This window comes from Danio rerio, chromosome 7, assembly GCF_049306965.1.
Source record: "Danio rerio strain Tuebingen ecotype United States chromosome 7, GRCz12tu, whole genome shotgun sequence".
NCBI classification, from domain to species: domain Eukaryota; kingdom Metazoa; phylum Chordata; class Actinopteri; order Cypriniformes; family Danionidae; genus Danio; species Danio rerio.
The window spans coordinates 73678842-73700000 of NC_133182.1; the positions used below are offsets into that span (position 1 = coordinate 73678842).

At 34.9% G+C, this 21159-nt stretch overlaps 1 protein-coding gene across 9 annotated transcripts in view; it reads right to left on the reverse strand.

Moving 5' to 3' along the window:
- zfhx3b (zinc finger homeobox 3b) overlaps nt 1-21159 on the reverse strand; it is a 781589-nt gene that overhangs the window by 18105 nt on the left and 742325 nt on the right. For all 9 annotated transcript variants that reach the window (XM_068222142.1, XM_021478047.2, XM_068222144.1 and 6 more), the window contains one exon: nt 1418-1551. In XM_068222142.1, coding sequence (XP_068078243.1) covers nt 1418-1551 — 134 coding nt within the window. The remainder of the gene's footprint in view (nt 1-1417; nt 1552-21159) is intronic.

Below are 21159 nucleotides of genomic sequence, written 5' to 3' on the forward strand. Positions count from 1 at the left end.
TAACATCAATTACACACACATAAAACTAAAATAAATAATGATAATAATATATATATATATATATATATATATATATATATATATATATATATATATATATAATAGCTATATTTATTACATATATAATATATTAATTAATACATTATTAATATAATATATTTATTATTGAATTGCTTCAGGCACATAAGTAAATTTAAAACGATTTGTGGAACATCTAATTGTCCTTAGACGTCACCCAAGGGGCATCCATTTTATGTGCCAGGGCAAATCATTTTATGTGCCATCCTCAACACCTGCTGTTAATAAAAGGATGCACGACTTTGCAGGGAAACTCCCAGAATTTTAAAGCACAAATTGACAATGTTTTGAAGACGGTTCTTGTTCTTTATCGACAATGAGGAAAACCAGACAGAATACTTTTAACAAACAATTTATAAAAAGGTATAGACTAGGGGTGTCCAGACTCAGTGTCCTAGAGAGTTTAGCTCCAACCCCATCCAAACACACCTGAACCACCTAATCAAGCTCTTACTAGATACTAGAAACTTCCTGACAGGTGTGTTGAAGCAAGTTGGAGCTAAACTCAGCAGGACATCGGCCCTCTAGCACTGAGTTTGGACACCCCTAGACCATTTCAATGTGGTGATGTCACTGGCCAATGAACATTTCCTACTTGTTATCAAACTATTTCACAACTGTAACAAGAGGCAACTTAATCATCTAAAACAGCTATCATAACATTATTTATCAATATGTTGCTGTTTTTTGTATTCTCAGAAGCTATAGACATTAAAAATGTATAACGGGAAATACATTGGGACCATTGTTTTTGTTTACATCCCTCAAAATGGTCTATAACTCTCTCCATCTAAAACGAGTTGAGGCTTATTAATAATTGCATGCGTGTTTTGGTCTGATTTGCCCCTGTTGCCGATGATTACTCCAAGGTACCTATATTATTTTCTTATATTGAACATATTATTGTCTTATTATTTCAATATTATTTTCTTGGTAAAATCAAGGGCAGAGCCGGGCGTGTGTGTCGGTCTCCCATGCAGTGAGCAGTGGGCTACTCGGAGAGGCAGACACTTCAAAGAGCTCTCATCTGTCAAACATCATATTGATTTTTTCACCTTTTGCACAATTAGCACTGCAAGAGCAGCAGAAAAGATGGAGAAATATAATATTTTTAGAAAAAAAAAAGATCATGCATAATTTAAAAAGGCCAGCTACATTCTACTACTCTATATTAAAAAGGGCTGAAAACAACATCCTTAGATATTTTGTTAATTAATGGGTACAGTTAATGAGACCTGGGGATTAGAGAGGGTCTATTTGAATCTACTTCAAAAACAAAACAGAGAGTATTTGAAAAAATTTAATAAAATCCACAAAGGCTGCAGATTTTCCGCCATACCTGCTCCCCACTGCTCTTCTCAGTGGTCCTGGGTCGTTTTGACGAAAGGGGGCTTTCTGCTGTCTCGGACCTCGAAGATGGCCGCTTGGAGGGGACCGGGGAGTCCGTCTGATCCCTCTCCGGCTGGTTGGATGCTGTCACAGATACACAAAAAGAAGCATACTTGTCAAAAAACAGCACTGATTTGGCAGTCAGAGCATGAAATGAATCAATAAGCAAGTCTTTACAATAATTTAAATGCAGTAAATCTGCAGTTTTGTGTTGTTTACGAATGTTATACAAAATAACTTAAAGTCAGTACAAAAATGTGTACGCTCAAATGGGAAAAATACTAAATATAATTTCAATGATGAGGGAAATATGTAAATGTAATAAGGTGTATAATCGTATCCACATGTCAGAACGTGTTTAAAGCAACTGGAATTAAAAGATCTGTTCAGCTCTCTGTGATCATCAGTACCTTAACAATGAGTTAACAAGTTTAAATCATTACTAAAACAGCAATTGTTTGTAATAAATACAGTAAAATCACTACATAATTCATCACCACAGCCAGATAGTGTCAGTATTATAAAAAAAAGACGCTTCGATTCTGGTTTGTGGACCTTAATCAGGTTCATTTTGTACATTAATATAACGGATGTCTAAACAGCAGTGTATATTGACCTGTATCCCGTCACATTTGCTGTGCAAAAACAGTGCAAAGCTAAACGTATGTGACTCATTGTTGCAGAAAGGCTTGAATTAACTAAATACAGGTTTAATGAAAAGGTAAAATCAAGAGATTTGTTTTATGGTTTGTCATTTTTTATTTAATTGTATTATCTTTCTATTTCTAATGACTTTTGGTGACCAAACCCTTATTATAATAAATATGCACTACCTGACAAAAGTCTTGTCTCCTATCCAAGTTTTAGGAACAACAAATAATAACTTGAATTCTAGTCGATCATTTGGCTTATATAAAAGGCAAAGGCCTCTAGATTACACTTATTCTACCAAAATAAAATGATAATGCCTTGATTTTTAATTATTAAATTAGGACAGTAAACTCTGACTTTGCTTTGACAAAAGTCTTGTCAATATGACTCCCATGAGCTTGGAGGACTGCATCCATACATTTCAGCAATGACTCAAATAACTTATTAATAAAGTCATCTGCAATAGCAAAGGAAGCGTTCTCACAGGACTCCCAGAGTTCATCAAGATTCTTTGGATTCATCTTCAACGCCTCCTCCTTCATCTTACCCCAGACATACTCAATAATGTTCATGTTTGGTGACTGGGCTGGCCAATCATGATCATGGTCAATCTCCAATGTGATGTGGAGGATGAAGTATGTGGAGTGCTATCCTGCTGAATAATTTAAGGAGCGACCTCCTGCAACTTTTCCAAATGATCAACTAGAAGTCATGTTAATATTTGTTGCTCTTACAACTGGGATCAACAACAAGACTTTTGTCAGGTAGTGTAACTGCTTAATGTTTTGTTTATTAAATTCACTAAGAAATGAATACAAATATTAATTTCCTAAATATATAGAATATAAAAAAACATAGTATTTTAACAGATAAATATTGAATATTTTTAGAATATATTCTACTGGAGTTTTTTGTATTATTGCAGTTTGCACTTTTCAGTTGCTATGCTCACAACACATCTTAAAAAAATATATATTTTTATTGTTTTTAATTATAGTGAGTTGCAAGTTTTTCTAAACTGTGATTTATAGGCAGCGAAGAGAAAACAGCCAGGCCGGAGGATTGCTAAGGCAGGCTGCTCCCCCTCCAAACCAATGTAGTCTTTTAACCGCTCCTCCCATGGCACTTAGAAGAGGCAGTGTGCGGTGCTTTGACGGCTTGTCTCTCCCTATGTTGGATGTTTAGGACATCAGACACCGGCACAGACATCTAATCAAAACATTAGTTTCCACGGTGAGCAGCTTTAGGATGCATGCTCTCTCAGATGAAGCCATTTGAAGTGTGGCTCCAGCGAAGGGATTCGCCCAACTTGAAAAGAGTCAAATATACCACAGGCGGCTTCAAAATGTATCAAGAAGAAAGAGTTCTGTTCTGATTCCTATTTCGATTCTTTTCCCTTGCTTATTTGCACTCCTCATTGAAACACAAAATTACATTCCCTAGTTATTTCGGTTTTGAGCAGATGCTGTAGTTCTGCATGAGTTTCCTTATGTTTTGCCATCTTTTTTAAATGAAAAGTTTGGCCATACTTTACTTTAATGTACAATTTAGCTATTAACAAATCATTAACAAATCAAGACTTTTAGCACAATAAATTAGTACTAGCAGGGCTGTACAATATTGGAAATATCAAATATATGAATACAATTTCACCAGATGACTTAATATCTCTATTTGGAAAGGATTTATAATGCTTGATTGAGGTGAATCTACAGTGGGAGTGAATCTTCATAAAATCTAATAAACAATCTATAAAATCTTTGGGGTCCCCAGTGTCACAATCATCAGTGATCTAATCCTGGCAGATCGCTAAAGAACTACAAATCTGACAGTATATGGACTACAAGTTCCAGTCATGCACGTCACTTACACACCTGGCCTAGATCCCCTATGATTGCAAACAGACACAGCTGAAGCTGTTCAGGGCTAAAACAGAGTATTTACACACACACACATTGCTGAGTCTTGTTTAACTGTTTTGTGAACATTACAACGTGTTTCCCTTGCATTGTCTTGCCGATTTTGATCCTCGCTTTGTTTGTTTGTTTTACTGTTTATTCCTGTCTGCAGCTTGCCTTCTGACCACTCGTCTGTTATTTTGAATACCACTCTGGATTCTCTGTATGTACCTGATTGCCCCTGTGTTGACCATTGCTTGCCTGACTATCCTGCTAATAAACCCTGGATTTGGATCCGCACCTCTTTTGTCAGTGTCCTCCACATTACACCCAGACATACTTTCTAACAGTATTCAAGTTCAGTAAATGAATGATAAAAATAAAAATAATCTAATACAATTATTTATTGTTTATGTCACAAATGGTACAATTTATTATGTCTAAATGCTTTTAAAATCGATATAAAATCCCAGGCACCAAAAAAACGTTCAAATGATAATACAAACTCAACACTGCATATCCTGCGATGGCGATGCTGAAACGATACATCAGGCAGCTATATCGGGATATTATTAACAGTCAGCAACTATGGTAGCAGTTGGGGTTAGGTATTGGGTAGGATTGGGGATGTAAAATAAAATTGTACCTTCTAAGTGCTAATAAACAGTAATACCATAATAGGCAGGTGTACTGAAATAAATATGAGTTGGATTTACAAAATTTTTAAGGTAACTGGTCGCAAATAATTCATATGGGCTGAATGTAAACAAATTAAATTGAGTAATGTTCAACTTGTTTAAATTCAGCCCATATAAATTGTTTGCGACCACTTACGTACCTCAAAACAATGTTGTAAATCCAATGAACCGTTTTCCCAGTGTGACAAACCATCAGTAAATGATGTGATATGTTACTTAAATTAAAGTGTCCCCAAAAGTTTTATTGCAAACTAGCTAATATTGCATATATTGCTACTGGTGTGGGTCAGTTCTTGAAAACTATCATCAGAATATGTATAGCTACTACAAACAAACCAGCTCAAATCCTACCAAACTCAAACTAAAGAAAGCAAACAAGAGGCACAAAGTTAAAATAATCGGCTCATATAAAAAGTAAATCCACTTTAAGCCAGACAAGGGCGAGGGAACACACTGTTGTCGCTGCTAGGAGAAGGACTTTGCAATGAAACTCAAGATGCCCCTCTCTCTGGCTCATAACGAGGCTATAAAGAGTTAAATTTGGCATGATTTGTCCAGTCCTGAAAGGGCAAATTGAGAGCAGGAAGATTGTGGGGAGGGCTGTGGGGTCAGTTTGAGCCAGGCTGACCATGCTCCTTGGGCAGACATTAAAGTGTCAAGTCCAATCAGGACAGGGCAGCTGAGCACAGGCTTCAGTGGGGAGGGTCCTACATTGAGGAGAAGTGGCTTCTGCCGGTTTCACAGAGTCTCCCAAATAGCCAGTGCTTCTCTATTAGGTCCAGTCATGGCCAATCCCATTAGACGCATCCACCAATAAACAAAGGAAATGTTAAACAAAGAAACCTCCCATTCGCTGTCATTAACCTCCACTTTCTGTCCTGGCACACTGTCCTGGACACTTCCTGCTTATACTGCACTACTGCTGCTGACAGTGGCCATATATATGGCACTTCCTTGACTTATAGCCGTCTGCCTATTTAATTTCTTTCAAGATACAGACTTTTTGGGTGCCCTTTAGAAAATGTTCCTGGCAGATTTCCAGCCAAAATAAATTAGATAGAATTAACAACGATCACTATCTTAACATCCACACCAAAACACAATATACTTTTGTTTATTACACACAGAGACTGCCTTCAACTCAAACACTTTAATAGCAATTTGGATTGTGATTATCAATGTTTTTATTATTCATCTGCTGGAAAAAAAAAAGTGCTTTATGTTACTGTTTCTATGTGCTATTAATGTTGACCACAATTTGAAACATGTTATGTTTATGTATATCTATGTTAAGCTGCTTTGAGACAATCTGCATGGTATAAAGCGTTATATAAATAAAGGTGAAAATTGAATTGAATTATAGTATAACTGTGTTTTTTTTTGTAACTTTAGTTATTGTTCTTGGTGTAAACTGGCCTTAATTCTTGCTACTAAAACTGTGAAAGCTTGGTATTAGCATCCACAGTCATCAGAAACATGTTTCTGATAGCTGCTAATGCAATTTGAAGCTAAGCCATACACTGTCAGAAATAATGGTCCGAGAGTTGTCACTGGGGTGGTACCTTTTTAAAAGCTATGCATTTGTAACTAAAGGGTCCTTATTAATACCTCAAGGGTCCATCTTAGTACCTAAAAAGTACAAAAGTATACCTTTTGAAATTTTTAGGTACTAATATATACCTTAGAGGTACCAATATGGACCCTTTAAGTACAAATGTGTACCTTTTAAAAAGGTACCAACCCAGTGACAACTCTCGTATCTTCATTTCTGAGAGTGTATTATAGTGTTTTAAAGTGTTTACAAAAACCAAAGTAAAACAAGTTATTTGATGCTTGACTTTACATAACTTGATTAAAAGTTGATTAATGATGATATAACTTTATTGTCAGACTTAAATCAGATTTTTTCCCCTGCATAACAGTATGGTATAAACTCTTTAAAAACAGACAAGGCATAATTAATAGAGATATAGACAAAAAATGATAATAAATAATAATATTTCTTTATTTTTATAGCATTTTTATGGGCACACAAATCATTTTACAGATTTGGGGAAACCTCCTCAGTCACAAATAATAATAATAATAATAATAATAATAATAATAATAATAATTATAATTATAATTATAATGATAAAATAATAATAATAATAATAATAATAGATAATAATAAGTAAATAATAATAATAATAGTAATAGTAATAATAATAATAATAATAATAATAATAATAATAATAACGACAATAAAATAATAATAATAACAATAATAATAATAAAATAATAAAAATGACAATAGATAATAACAATAATAAAAACAACAATCATATAATAATAATAATAATAATAATAATAATAATAATAATAATAATAATAATAATAATAATAATAAAATAATAATAATAATAATAATAATAATAATAATAGATAATAATAAGTAAATAATGATAATAATAATTATAATAATATTAATAATAATGATAACGACAATAATAATAATAATAATAATAATAATAATAATAATAATAATAATAATGATAATAGATAATAACAATAATAAAAACAACAATCATATAATAATATTAATAATAATAATAATAATAATAATAATAATAATAATAATAATAATAATAATAACAAAATAATAATAATAATGATAATAATATTTTATCACAGACATTATTTAGCTCTAAGACAGTTTGATGTACAAATGAATGCTTACATTTCACTCAACGCCCTGAAACATTTTTTTTTTGTTAGGGAGAGCGGATATAAAGAGCTATTGTAGGCTAAGGTGAATATAAAACATTTGAAAAGTTTCCTAATGCTTTTAAAGCACATGCAATTAAGCTAAATACATGTAAATAAATCAACAAAACTGCCTGCGATATGACTGAGTAGTACTGAAAGTGTCTTCTTTTTTGCAAATCTGGCCAAGCGCACAGCGGATTGCAGTGAATAGCGTGAGGTCAGGAGAGCAGCTGCCTGCTGGAGGCCTGCAGCACGTGTGGAGGGGAGGCCGGCCCGCTGCCTCTGGGCACAGTCGCACCTCGTCACGCCCTGTTAGGACTCCATAAATCTGATCAATTGTTTGCTTTTACAAGAGCCCCAAAAACCCACTTCTGCCACCAAACCCCCGTGACTAAAGCCCAGCTACCGTATCCTGTTTTCTGTTGTCAAGAGATGGAGGAAGAAAGCGGGGAAAAAACATCATCACGCAGCACACTGGAACAAAATGGAGGCCAATAAACAGGCAAAGAAAGGCGACTGTTGGCATGTGCCAAATGCGTGTGTGTGTGTTCAGCACGGTTGAGCGGTCGCAGGAACATGCCTCAACATCTGAGCAGGTCAGATCCATTATTGGAGACCATGACCAGAAACTGATGGTGGGAGTTTCTCTGTCTCTCTGACCTGTGTATGTATGTTCACTGTGTACTACTGGTTGACCAGTAACATGAGCTATTAGTTTAATATTTTTAATACAATTTAACACAGCATTAAAGAAGATGAAGGAAAATGAACCTAAACAAATATTTAAATAATTTACCCACAAAACTGGCTGAGATACAACAATAAATATCCAAATACTAGGAAAATTGTCCAAATTTCATTCTTAAAAATGCATATTATTCAATTATTCATTCTTTTTTCGGCTTAGTCCCTATTTTAATCCGGGGTCGTCACAGCGGAATGAACCGCCAACTTATCCAGCATACAGCTGAAGTCAGAATTATCAGCCCCCTTTTGATTTTTTTTTCTTTTTTAAATATTTCCCAAATGATTTTTAACAGAGCCAGGAAATTTTCACAGTAAGTCTGATAATATTTTTTCTTCTGGAAAAAGTCTTATTTGTTTTATTTTGGCTAGAATAAAAGCAGTTTTAATTTTTTAATCACCATTTTTGGGACAAAATTATTATCCCCTTTAAGATACATTTTTTTTCGATAATCTACAGAACAAACCATCATTATACAATAACTTGCCTAATTATCCTAAAGCCTAGTTCAGACTGCTTGATTTTAGCCCCGATTTTGGCTCGCCGACAGGTTTTGAGAAATCGCAGGCAAATGCCTGAAATCACAGGCGAATCGGTGCTCGTGCACGTGAGTGACAATCACACAGTATGAACTATTAAAGACGCGATCTGAGAGAATCGCAGATGAGTCGCCGATTCCTGCGAGATATTTGGCATGCTAAACATCTGGAGCTCTCGGCGATTCAAATCATGCCGTGTGAATTGAGTTTTGACTGAAAATAACATCAGCGATCGCCTACAGCCAATGAGAGAGCAGCATTCACTTGCATGTGCGTGTGTGTATACCTGCTGCAGGCCAGCAGGAATCTGGGGGAGAAGTTAAAAGCACTCTTTTTTGCTTTACTTGGACCCACGAAATGAAGGAAAAACTAGTGGAGGTTTGACAGGACTCAGGAGCAACCGTGTCTGTTTGACGTTTCATACAGAAAGAAATTAGTTTATTATCAACTTAAGTTGAGGAGAAATGGCTAATTCCCTTTAAACCCAGGTGAGCAAATATGTACTTTTTCTACCCCATTAAAGGCTTCTTTCTCATTAGTTAATAACAAAAGATATACTACGTGTTTATGGCTGTGAGATGTAGTTTGGACGAACTTGTCGGCGATTATTCCCATAGTGAAGTCATGCAATGTGAAAGTCCATGTCGCCGATCCATCTTGCAGTGTAAAACAAAGCAGCGACGAAACGCTAGCCCAGATAGTCATGCAGTGTGAAAACATCTGTGACAGGACTACTTTGAAAATCATGAAGTCTGAACTCTGCATAACCTGACTAGTGAACCTAATTAACCGAGTTAAGCCTTTAAATGTCACTTTAAGCTGTATAGAAGTGTCTTGAAAAATATCTAGTCTAATATTATTTACTGTCATCATGGCAAAGATAAAATAAATCAGTTATTAGAGATGAGTTATTAAAACTATTATGTTAAGAAATGTGTTGAAAAAATCTCTCCGTTAAACAGAAATTGAGGAAAAATAATAATAAGTGGGCTAATAATTCAGGGGGGCTATTAATTCTGATTTCAACTGAATTTTAATTACAAAAAATGGCCAAATATAGTGTTTAAATAGCCAAATATTGACCCACACAAATAACCTCGAAATGGCAAAATATCAGCCTAATGTGTACATTGATATTCAGTACATGTCTAAAATTGATTTTCCCTCAAAGGAACACAGTGTTGCACAAAAAATTACCAGCACGATTATTATTCCGGAGGTATGTTCCTGTTTATAAAGCCACACCGTTTTATCAGTAAGGACTTGGAAGAACATCAGCCCGCTGACAGTATGTGTGCAACCCTGTGCCTTTTCCAAAAGCATCCTAATGTAGTATCTGTACATCTGACCTCAATTCTACCATTCAGCAGTCGACCGCACTTGCAGCGAAAACCCACAGAGACAGCGACAACGCCCCAACTTTCATCAGACATCACAAAAGCCAGAGGAGAAGCAGCGAAAAAAAAAGTCTTAAAAGTCAATTAAGTGATTATTAATTCATGGGCCTTTTCCGTAAGCAGGAGGTCTTTGTTCTGGAGTGTCCCGTAAGTGAATTGGACTTTGGCACCTTTTCTCAACCCTTGGAGCTCAGCAGCATTTCTCAGCCAGCCAGAGGAGGCTGTCAGTGCTGAGTGCTGAGCCTCTAAATCAGAGACGTGAAGCGCTTTCATGGAAGGAAGGCAGCGCACAAGTCTGCGACTGACACCAGGACGACAGTAATAACGCAACAAGTCCTGCGCTGCAGAAAATGTCCACAAAAGTAACCGCAGCTGCCATCTTATCATTACCCAGGTGTCCATGGGAAGTCATCTTTTACGAGACTAACTGGACACTGAAAGTGGGCGGACAGTGAACAAAAATATGTCTCCTGGCATATACTGTAGAGTGTGGCAAATTCAGCAGAGTTTTTTAGTTTTTGTTTGGTTCTAAAAAAAAAAGCTAAGCCTTGACTTGGGCGTCTTAAGTATCACAAAAAGCCTAAACACTTCCCATCATTTATTTACTCTTAGGCTGTTCCCAAACTTAAACACGTTTGTTCACATTCAGAATACAGATTAGGCTGTTTAAATCAAATCTGAAATAGTTCTGAGATATTTATGTTCTGTCTAATGAAGGTAGATTCAACAAAAACAAATGTTTTAAACAGATCCTGAGTGATGCATAAGAATAAAGCTCATTTGTCCTTGTGTAAGTTGCAATGCAAGTCATGCAAAAATAGAGCAACTCAGAATGATTGTTGACTAATCTTTATATTTGACTCTGTACCAAAAAACAAGAAAGTCTTATGTTACTGAGGTATACTTTTTGCAATACACAAAAATCCACTATGTTGGTTTAAAATTAAATATTTAGTTTTTTTTAATGCCAAAAATCATTAGAATATCAAGCAAAGATCATGTTCTATGAAGATATTTTGTAAAAGTCCTTCTGTAAATAAAACAGAAGGTAATTTTTGATGATTAATGTGTAACTTTAAATGTGATTTTCTGAGTATTTGTGAGATTCTAAATTTACAAATATTATCCTATTATCTTAAACTAGAGCTATATCATAGCTATGATCTACATTATGCTATATTTATTCAGCTTTTCAGGCACATAATTATCAATTTCCAACAATTGACACTCATGATTGGTTTTAAGGTCCAGGGTATATTTAATTTTTATTTTATTATTATTTTTTTTTTTTACATAGGGTATATTTTTTTGCAATAGCCAAAATATGGTGTGGCGTTGGTATATACCAATTCATATATACTGAATTGGTTCAAAATTATATATATATATATATATATATATATATATAACTTTAATGCCACAAATCATTACAATATTAACTAATGATCATGTTCTATGAAGATATTTAGTAAGTTTCCTAGTGTAGTTATATCAAAAGATAATTTTTAATTATTAATGTGCAACTTTAAAGGTGATTTTTCCAAATTTGTATCAGTTCAAATTTTTTAAAAAATTTGATCTCAGTCAAATATTATCCCATTATACTATATTCTAGATATATCATAGCTATTATCTACATTATGCTATTTATCCAGCCTTCATTAACATAATGATCAATTTCCAACAATTGACGCTCATGATTGGTTTTAAGGTCCAGGGTATATTTAATTTTTATTTTATTATAATTTTTTTTTTACATAGGGTATATTTTTTTGCAATAGCTAAAATATGGTGTGGCGTTGGTATATACCAATTCATATATACTGAATTGGTTCAAAATTAAATATGTATATATATATATATATATATATATATATATATATATATATATATATATATATATATATATATATATATATATATATATATTTATAAATTTAATGCCACGAATCATTACAATTTTAACTAATGATCATGTTCTATGAAGATATTTAGGAAGTTTCCTAGTGTAATTATATCAAAAGATAATTTTTAATTATTAATGTGCAACTTTAAAGGTGATTTTTCCAAATTTGTATCAGTTCAAATTTTCAAAAAAATTTGATCTCAGTCAAATATTATCCCATTATACTATATTCTAGATATATCATAGCTATTATCTACATTATGCTATTTATCCAGCCTTCATTTACATAATGATCAATTTCCAACAATTGACGCTCATGATTGGTTTAGTGGTCCAGTGTATAGGTTTAAACTGAATCTGTTCATTCACTTTAGAAATGGTGATTTTTCAGAATGCTCATATTAATATGACTTAAAAAAATCATTAGAATATTAAGTGATGATCATGTTCTATGCTGATATTTAATAAGTTTCCAACTGTAGAAAGAACCAAAAATATTTTTTGATTATTATTGCGCACGTACAGTATAAAGGTGATTTTTCAGTATTTGTATCCAAATTTGTAAACACTTTAGAATTAATGATTTTTCAGATCGCTCATATTAATATGCCTTTTTAAAATATAAATTTTTAAAGTTTGGGAAAAATACATTTTTGGGGGGATGAACTAACCCCAAAAATGATTGGATTTCCACAGTCTAGTTGGTGGACTTGAAGTGATCAACCAGCATTGTTAAGACATCGAACGTCAAGCATCTCAAGATTTTTTCCTTTACTTTTGTCAGTTGGTGAAGTTTTTAATCCTAGCCACTGTCGCCACTGGCTTGCTTGGTTTTAAAACTGTGCATCGATGGATTTGCTCTGCACTGTTTGGACTTTCAACAGTGAAAATTAAACCGCACTGAACTGAACTGAACTGAAATTCAACTCTGTAAACTGGACTGACAGTTTTAATTTACTAGAACGTCTATGCTAAGCTGCTTTGACACGATCTACATTGTAAAAGCGCAATAGAAATGAAGATGGGTCCCACTTTATATTAAGTGTCCCTAACTACTATGTACTTACATCAAAAAAATAAATACAATGTACTTACTGTGTTTATAATGTATTTGAAAACACTTGTGGTGCTTTTGAGTTGGAATAGAGGTTGGGTTATGGACAGGTTTGGTGGTATGGGTAGGGTTAAGGGTAGGTTATTGTGTAAGGCAGGGGTTCCCAAACTTTTCAGCCCGCGACCCCCAAAATAACAATGCCAGTGACTCGCGACCCCCAATATCCTCTAAGGTGGTTATAAATACAGAAACCTTGCATGCAATGACGCAGACACACCAATTAAATTTGTGTCAGTGCTTTAAATGTGCCAGAAAGTATAACCTGATGTTATAAAATCAAAATGCATCTGACGCTATTGCTGTCTTTAATATAATGTAATTACCCCAGGGGTCGCAATCCAATAGAACTAGTAACTATAAGCTACTATAGTAACTATATAGTATATAGTAACTATAAACGACTATTTTTATTTTCTGTATAGTTATGGATAAAATATGTTAATTCGTGTGGTTTAATAAAAATAAATAGATTTTTGGAAATCACCAGGCGACCCCCTTTCATTGCCCCGCGACCCCTCGGGGGGTCCCGACCCCCACTTTGAGAACCACTGGTGTAAGGGATGGTCAACAGTGTATTTACAAATGTAATTACAGAAGGTAAATACAGATGTAACTACATACATGTATTTAATCAAGCCTAAGTACACAGTAAATACAAGTATTTACACAATAAGTACATTGTAATAAACTATTAGTTCCTATGTAAGTATATACTAGTTAAGGCCACTTAATATAAAGTGGGACCTAAAGATGAATTGAATTCAATTGTCTTTCTGACTAAAGGAAACTATCTGGGAAGGGTAAACCGTATTGCATGCCTCGCTTTTTAGGAGGTCAGACCTCATCCATCTCTCAAAACAGCCTCTCTATTCCTCTCACTTGCACACCTTCATCCCTTCCCCAGTCCCTTTTCTATTTAACCATGAATATGACGGAGCGGTCCAACTCCCCAGTGCTATAAGTCATTCATTTTTACAGTGGCTAACAATAACCGAATATTATCTTTTTGCGCTCATTCCCTCCCCCTTTTTTTTTTAATCTGCAGGCCGCGTCTCTGCCCAGAGCAACAAAGGGCTATATTCCATTCCACCTCAAATTTCTCAGGTAATTACTCTGCATCAATTAATTTCAAATAAAGAAAATTATAACCAAAGCCTCACGCCAACGCCACACCATATTGCGGCTTATCATATCACAGTTCCCTCGGTGTATAACCCGCTATTAAATGAAAGGACCACCTCCGCGGCTCTGCAAAAGAAGGGCCCGTGTCGCCCCACAGGCGTGACTGCTACAAAGACAAATTTAAAATGAAGAAATTAAAAGGAGATATCAATTAGTGGACGTGTTATTAATCTTCTGATGGCTAGGCGGGAGCGAACACCGCAATCACCTTTTAGAGGACATCCACGCACTGACTCTCCCTCTCTTTCTCTAAGGACGGCATGCCAATTAGAATACAAGGAGCAAAACTCATAAACACAAGTCTCTGTGAGTACCGGCGCACAAACAAGGACAATTTATAGCCTATTAGTCCCCAAGACACAAAATAATTTTAATTTAAGGGATGACAAGCTTTTAAAGGACACAATATGAATATGCAAACGCGCTTGGTGCTTTTAAAAGCTGTCTGATTGATGCTTTGTTTCAGACGGAGCAATAGAGAGGAGGAAGTTCAGTGACGTGCTGGTTAGATGGTTTCACAACCCGCTAAATTCATCTTAAAACACCCTCAGGATGATGCAATAAATATGGAATCATAAAAAATCATGACACTTTTCATCCGCATATGTACCGCTCCTTCTGCGATATTCACGCAGTCAGCTGACAAGCCTGACAGCTACGGTCGCATTTACTACGATTATAACACACCACGGTTAGAGCTCCTGCCTATTCACATCAGCTCCAGTAAAATCCATTGATGGACGTCAAGGCCATGAAATAATACTGGAGATGGCTCTGTAATGCACTTTTTCTGCATCCAGGGGGTGCTAATGTTCACCCCGCCAGGACAATTATTTTGCTGTCCTTTTCTCTCCTGTGCACACACACACATACACACCATCCCCTATGCATCCAATCACTGCCGTCCATATATTTAAGTAAATGTATAAGAGCAAAAGAGATGGAACCAATTTGGAGGGCTGCTGCTGCTGCCGTGTCAGATAGCGCCTGACCTGCATCAGATTATTTTTCCTCCCTCAGTAATTTGAAAGTTGGGGGTTGAGAGGAATTATTCATAAACCTGCCGAGGACAGCAAGACCCCCCGCTCCTGTCGGTAAACCACCCCCCACCTATATTTATGTTAAACATCTCAAATCATATTGCGGTTGCTCTTCCAGTCCTTAAGTGAATTAACAATCCTGCTCATCTCTTTTGGCTCCCCTCTTTCTGGCTTTCCTTATATTATCTTAAACACTAAGGGTCACCCAGTTTACCAGTTGACCTTTACTGAATATTCCATATATTTATTATTAAATACATCCAGCTAGCATATTCTAGCCCTTTTCCTCTTGCTCCTGTTACTTTAAAGAGATAGATCACCTTAAAAAAAGATTTTTTACTCTCCCTTGTGAGCTTCTTTATACTGTTGAACACAGAATAATATATTTTGAAGAAAGCTGAAAACCTGTAAACACTGACTTCCACAGTTAATAGTCAAGCAAATACTAGGGAAGTCGATGGTTACATGCAGTTACTTCAGGATTTCACAAACAAATACTAAATAAATTCAGATTTTTGCAAATAAAAGTATAGCTTTTGTGGGAATTATTTTATTGTTAAAATATAATGTAAATATATTTTTTATTAATAATAATGTTATAATATAAATAATATAAAATATACACAAATTTACAGATTTTTAATTTATTAACCTGGAGAACCACTGATCTCGGTAATTTATATAAAACAAAAACACTTAGAGAAACAGAGAGAAACTACAGTTTACCCCTAAAGCTTGCTGTATCATACACTCTTAGAAATAAAGGTACGCACGCTGTCCCTGGGGTGGTACCTTTCCAAAAGGTACAAATTTGTACTTAAAAGGTCCATATTAATACCTCAAGGGTACATAATAGTACCTAAAAAGTACAAACGTGTTCCTCTTAAAATTTGTAGGTACTAATATATACTTTTGAGGTACCAATATGGACCCTTCAAGTACAAATGTGTAAAATGTAAAATGTACCACCCCAGTGACAACTCGCATACCTTTATTTCTGAGAGTGTATGTGAAAATGAAACCAAATGTTTGAAAGTCGTCAGTGTTGTTTGACAGCTTTTTGAAAACGTTAATGGAAATGATGTACAGTGTGTGCACATTTGTGTCTGTGTGTGTTGGTTTGTGTGTGAGAAAGAGTAGGCTACGTTAATGATAACAATGAATGAATGCTGCATTCATATGCAGTTGAAGTCAGAATGATTAGCCCCCCCTTTGATTTTTTTTCTCTTTCTTAAATATTTCACAAATGTTGTTTAACAGAGCAAGGAAATGTTCACAGTATGTCTGATAATATTTTTTCCTCTGGAGAAAGTCTTATTTGTTTTATTTCAGCTAGAATTTCGGCTTCGGTTTTTAATAAAAAAAAAAAAACAAAAACATATTAAGGTCAAAATTGTTAGTCCCTTTAAGTTATTTATTTTTTGATAGTCTACAGAACAAACCATCGTTATGCAATAACTTGCCTAATTACCCTAACCTGCCTAACCTAGTTAAGCCTTTAAATGGCACTTTAAGCTGTATAGAAGTGTCTTGAAAAATATCTAGTCAAATATTATTCACTGTCATCATAGCAAAGATAAAATAAATCAGCTATTAAAAATGAGTTATTAAAACTATTATGTTTAGAAATGTGTGGAAAAAATCTCTCCGTTAAACAGAAATTGGGGGGAAAAATAAACAGTGGGGCTAATAATTCAGGGGCGGCTAATCATTCTGACTTTCAACTGGTTCCCAAAGCGGAGGTCGCGGGACAATGACAGGGGGTCGCTTGATGATTTCCAAAAGTCAAATAAACTCTGATTAAATTATTAGAATATTTCATCCATAACCCACAGAAGATAAGAACAGTAGTTAATAGTTACATTAAAAACAACAACATGTACATATATATATATAAAAAATCGTTGCACTTTTTTGTGTTGTCAATATGATTGTGTTTATGTAGGCCATATTGCATGTGCAATGCTTGTTTATTTATTACCACCTCAGAGGAAATTAGGGGTCGCAAGTCACTGGGATTGTTATTTTGGGGTTCACGGATAGAAAAGTTTTACATTATTATACAATATGTATGTTTAGTGATTGAACAAACGTACGTGGACTAGGTCAAACAGGCTTTGCGGTAATGTCACATGACACGAATCGCATATTGGGCGAAAAATGTGTATTGACCATTTTGAAGCTTTGCAAACCAGATAAACACAATCTAGTTGCAAAATATGTAAAATATACTTATTAAAAATAGATAAAAACAACAAAATTCTGAAGGTTTTCTTTGGGACAACTTGTTTTATGTTCAATATACTTTGCAAAAATGATTAAGTTAAATTAATTCATTTGTTTTGGGACAACATGAAGGAGTTGTGTGGAACACAGCATTTTTTTACAGTGCAGGCTTCCAACATTCTTCAAAATATCTTCATTTGTGTTCAACAGAAGTCAAACAGGTTTGGAATAAGTGATTTGTGAGCAAACAATGGCGGAATTTTCAGTTTTGAACTGTCCCTTTAAACGTATCTTTTCACCTGAACGTGTCGACACGCTTTAAAGAGTCGCACGTTCAAAAACACCAGTTCAAAAGAGTCCCATCAGATCATCTAGGCTTATCTGGGATGTCACGCTCAACCCGAGTGTCATCTGTGAAGCAGCCCGGCATTTCAACACTGTGTTCGCATGACTAGGACGAGAACTTCAACAACACTAATGACAGAGCCTAATAACAGGCCACAGAGACGGTGTGACTCAAATCGGCCGGGATGCGTGCTTTTAAATGACAGGTTAGCCACGTCCCCATCGCCACGGACTCCACCATTGACGCATTCTCCACACACATTCTCAGACAATCTCCAGCCAAAACAAGAGCGCTTCTGTTTACTAAAAGCATTCCAGCGCTTCCCAGGCAGGGTTGAGAAAAGCCTCTCGTCTCACGCCGCTCTGTCCGTCAATCATGAAAGCGAGTTCAAAACACGATTAGAAAAAAGAATATAAAAGAGCTTCCATTAAAGCAGCACCAGTATCTTAGATCACAACAGCGCCAGGTTTCACTCTTCCACCCCCGTCACTCCACCTCTCCTCAGACATCAAACGGCACCCTAGACCTGGCTTCCTAATGCACGCTATTTTTAACTAAGCGTTCCTAATAAGCTGCTGGGAAGCCTGTAAATTTTTCATATGCAAGCACATCTCTCCTTTGTGAAAACACAGAAACACACTTATTTGGTGATTAGCGACTGACAGGGGGAGGAAAGGAATTGAATATTCTTGTATGGAATCGCATGCCTTTCAGAAAAAAAAAAAAAAAAAACGACGCAGGGCTCCTAATGCGCCGAGTCGTCTTCTTCTTCAGCACCACAGGTAACGGCTGAATTATTAATCAAGCAGCTCATTTTAATGCTTTTTAAAGTGCTTTATTTTGATGTGTTAAAATATACTTTTAGCCATTTTCAGGCAGGCGATGCATATCATTATTTCTCCCCATCAAAGCCGAGTGGCACTTGCTCAAAGTGCACAAACAACTCAGCCTCATTTAAAACGAAAGTTGAAAAAGGGACGCTCTGAAAGATCTGCCTTCAAATGCTCCGATGAACTTTTCTGCTGTGGTTTCGGGTTTTAAAAACAATGATAATAATAATCATCATAATACTAAAACACGGAGCACGCACTGCTTATATCCTGTGAGGTGCAGCGGGAGTGAAAACACTTGTTCCAGGCAGGTGCACGCCCTGACTACTTCCACATCACTATCAAACGGCGTACATACTGGCACGAATTGAACTCCACGTGAGTGCAACTTCAAACGGGAGATGGTAGGTAAAAATGGACACTTGAAACGTTCGGATTGGGACACACACACCTGTCGAGGGACATGAGTAATCAGGGTTTAACCAAGTTAAATTTAAGACTTTTTAAGACATTTTAAGACCATTATGAATGAAATTTTAGACTTGTACAGGGCTGAATGTTAAGGTTTTTTTAAATATCCCAGTTAGGAAAGATTTTTACTAGCCCTATCAAAACATAATCAAAATACGTTTAGAAATACAATAATAATAATTTTATTTGAATATTTTCATTAATTCTAAAATATGTACAGTTGAAGTCAGAATTATTAGCCCCCCCTGAATTATTAGACCGCTTATTTATTTTTTTTCCCCAATTTTTGTTTAACGGACAGAAGATTTTTTCAGCACATTTCTAATTATAATAGTTTTAATAACTCATCTTTAATAACTGATTTATTTTATCTTTGCCATCATGACAGTAAATAATATTTGACTAGATATTTTTCAAGACATTTCTATCCAGCTTAAAGAGACATTTAAAGGCTTAACTAGGTCAATTAGGTTAACTAGGCAGGTTAGTGTAATTAACCAAGTTATTGTATAGCGATGGTTTGTTCTGTAGACAGTCAAGAAAAATATAGCTTAAATAGGCTATTAATTTTGTCCCAAAAATGGTGTTTAAAAACTTAAAAACTGCTTTTATTCTAGCCGAAACAAAACAAGTAATATTTTCTTCAGAAGAAAAAATATTATCAGACATACTGTGAAAATTTCCTTGCTCTGTCAAACATCATTTGTGAAATATTTAAAAAAGAAGAAAAAATTCAAAGGGGGCTAATAATTCTGACTTCAATATTCACAAATCCTATAACTCTTACCAAAACAAAACAAAGCTGCAAATTACTTTAGTCTACAATAATGATACTTCAATAATGAAACACATAGGTCAGGTCAGTATCCTCAGCACTAAATAAATGCTATTTTTAAAATTAAAAGTTAAAAGTTAGAGATTGTATGGGGGTTAATGGCAAGATTGAACAAAGGAACTACAACACAATATTTCACTAGATTTAAGTCTTTTTCAGGGCTAAAATTTAGCTTTTGAGGTTTAAGACGTTTTAAGACCCCGCGGATACTCTGAGTATTGCTCAATTCTCAAACCCCACACTCACGCATTGATGTGATTTACTCATTTTATATATAGCACCACCAATCAGTCAGTGCACTTTCATTAATACCAAACCATACGATCGCTCCTATTAAACTATATTACACTAGATATTATTTGGGATTCATATTTTTAAAGTGACCTATAAACTTACTACTAATAATAACAATACTGTGCAGTCGAGTACATGTATCATGCACGACTTATATTTGACTGGCACCAATTGAACTCCACATGAGTGTGACTTCAAACGGGAGATGCTAGGTAAAAATTGACAGCTAAAACATTCAGATCACACACACACGCACCTGTCGACGGACATGAGAAATCAGAGTTTCACCACGTTAAGACTTTTAAAGACATTATTAAATTTTGGACTTATACAGGGCTAAATGTTAAGGGTTTTTTTTATATCCCAGTTGGGAAAGATTTTCACTAGACCCATCAAAAATGATCAAAATACTTTTAATAATACAATAATAATATCTTATATATATTTATTAATGTTCAAATATATCCACTCACAAAGCCTTAACCCTTACCAAAACAAAACATAACTGCCAATTACTTTAGTCTACAATAACAATACTTCAATAATGAAACACATAGGTCAGGTCAGTATCCTCAGCACTAAATAAATGCTATTTTTAAAATTAAAAGCTAAAAGTTGGTGATTGTATGGGGGTTAATGGCAAGATTAAACAAATGAAAATTAGGATTTAAGACCTACAACACATTATTTCAATAGATTTAAGACTATGTAAGGTCTAAAATTTAACTTTTGAGGTTTAAGACGTTATAAGGCACTGTAGATACCCTGAGTA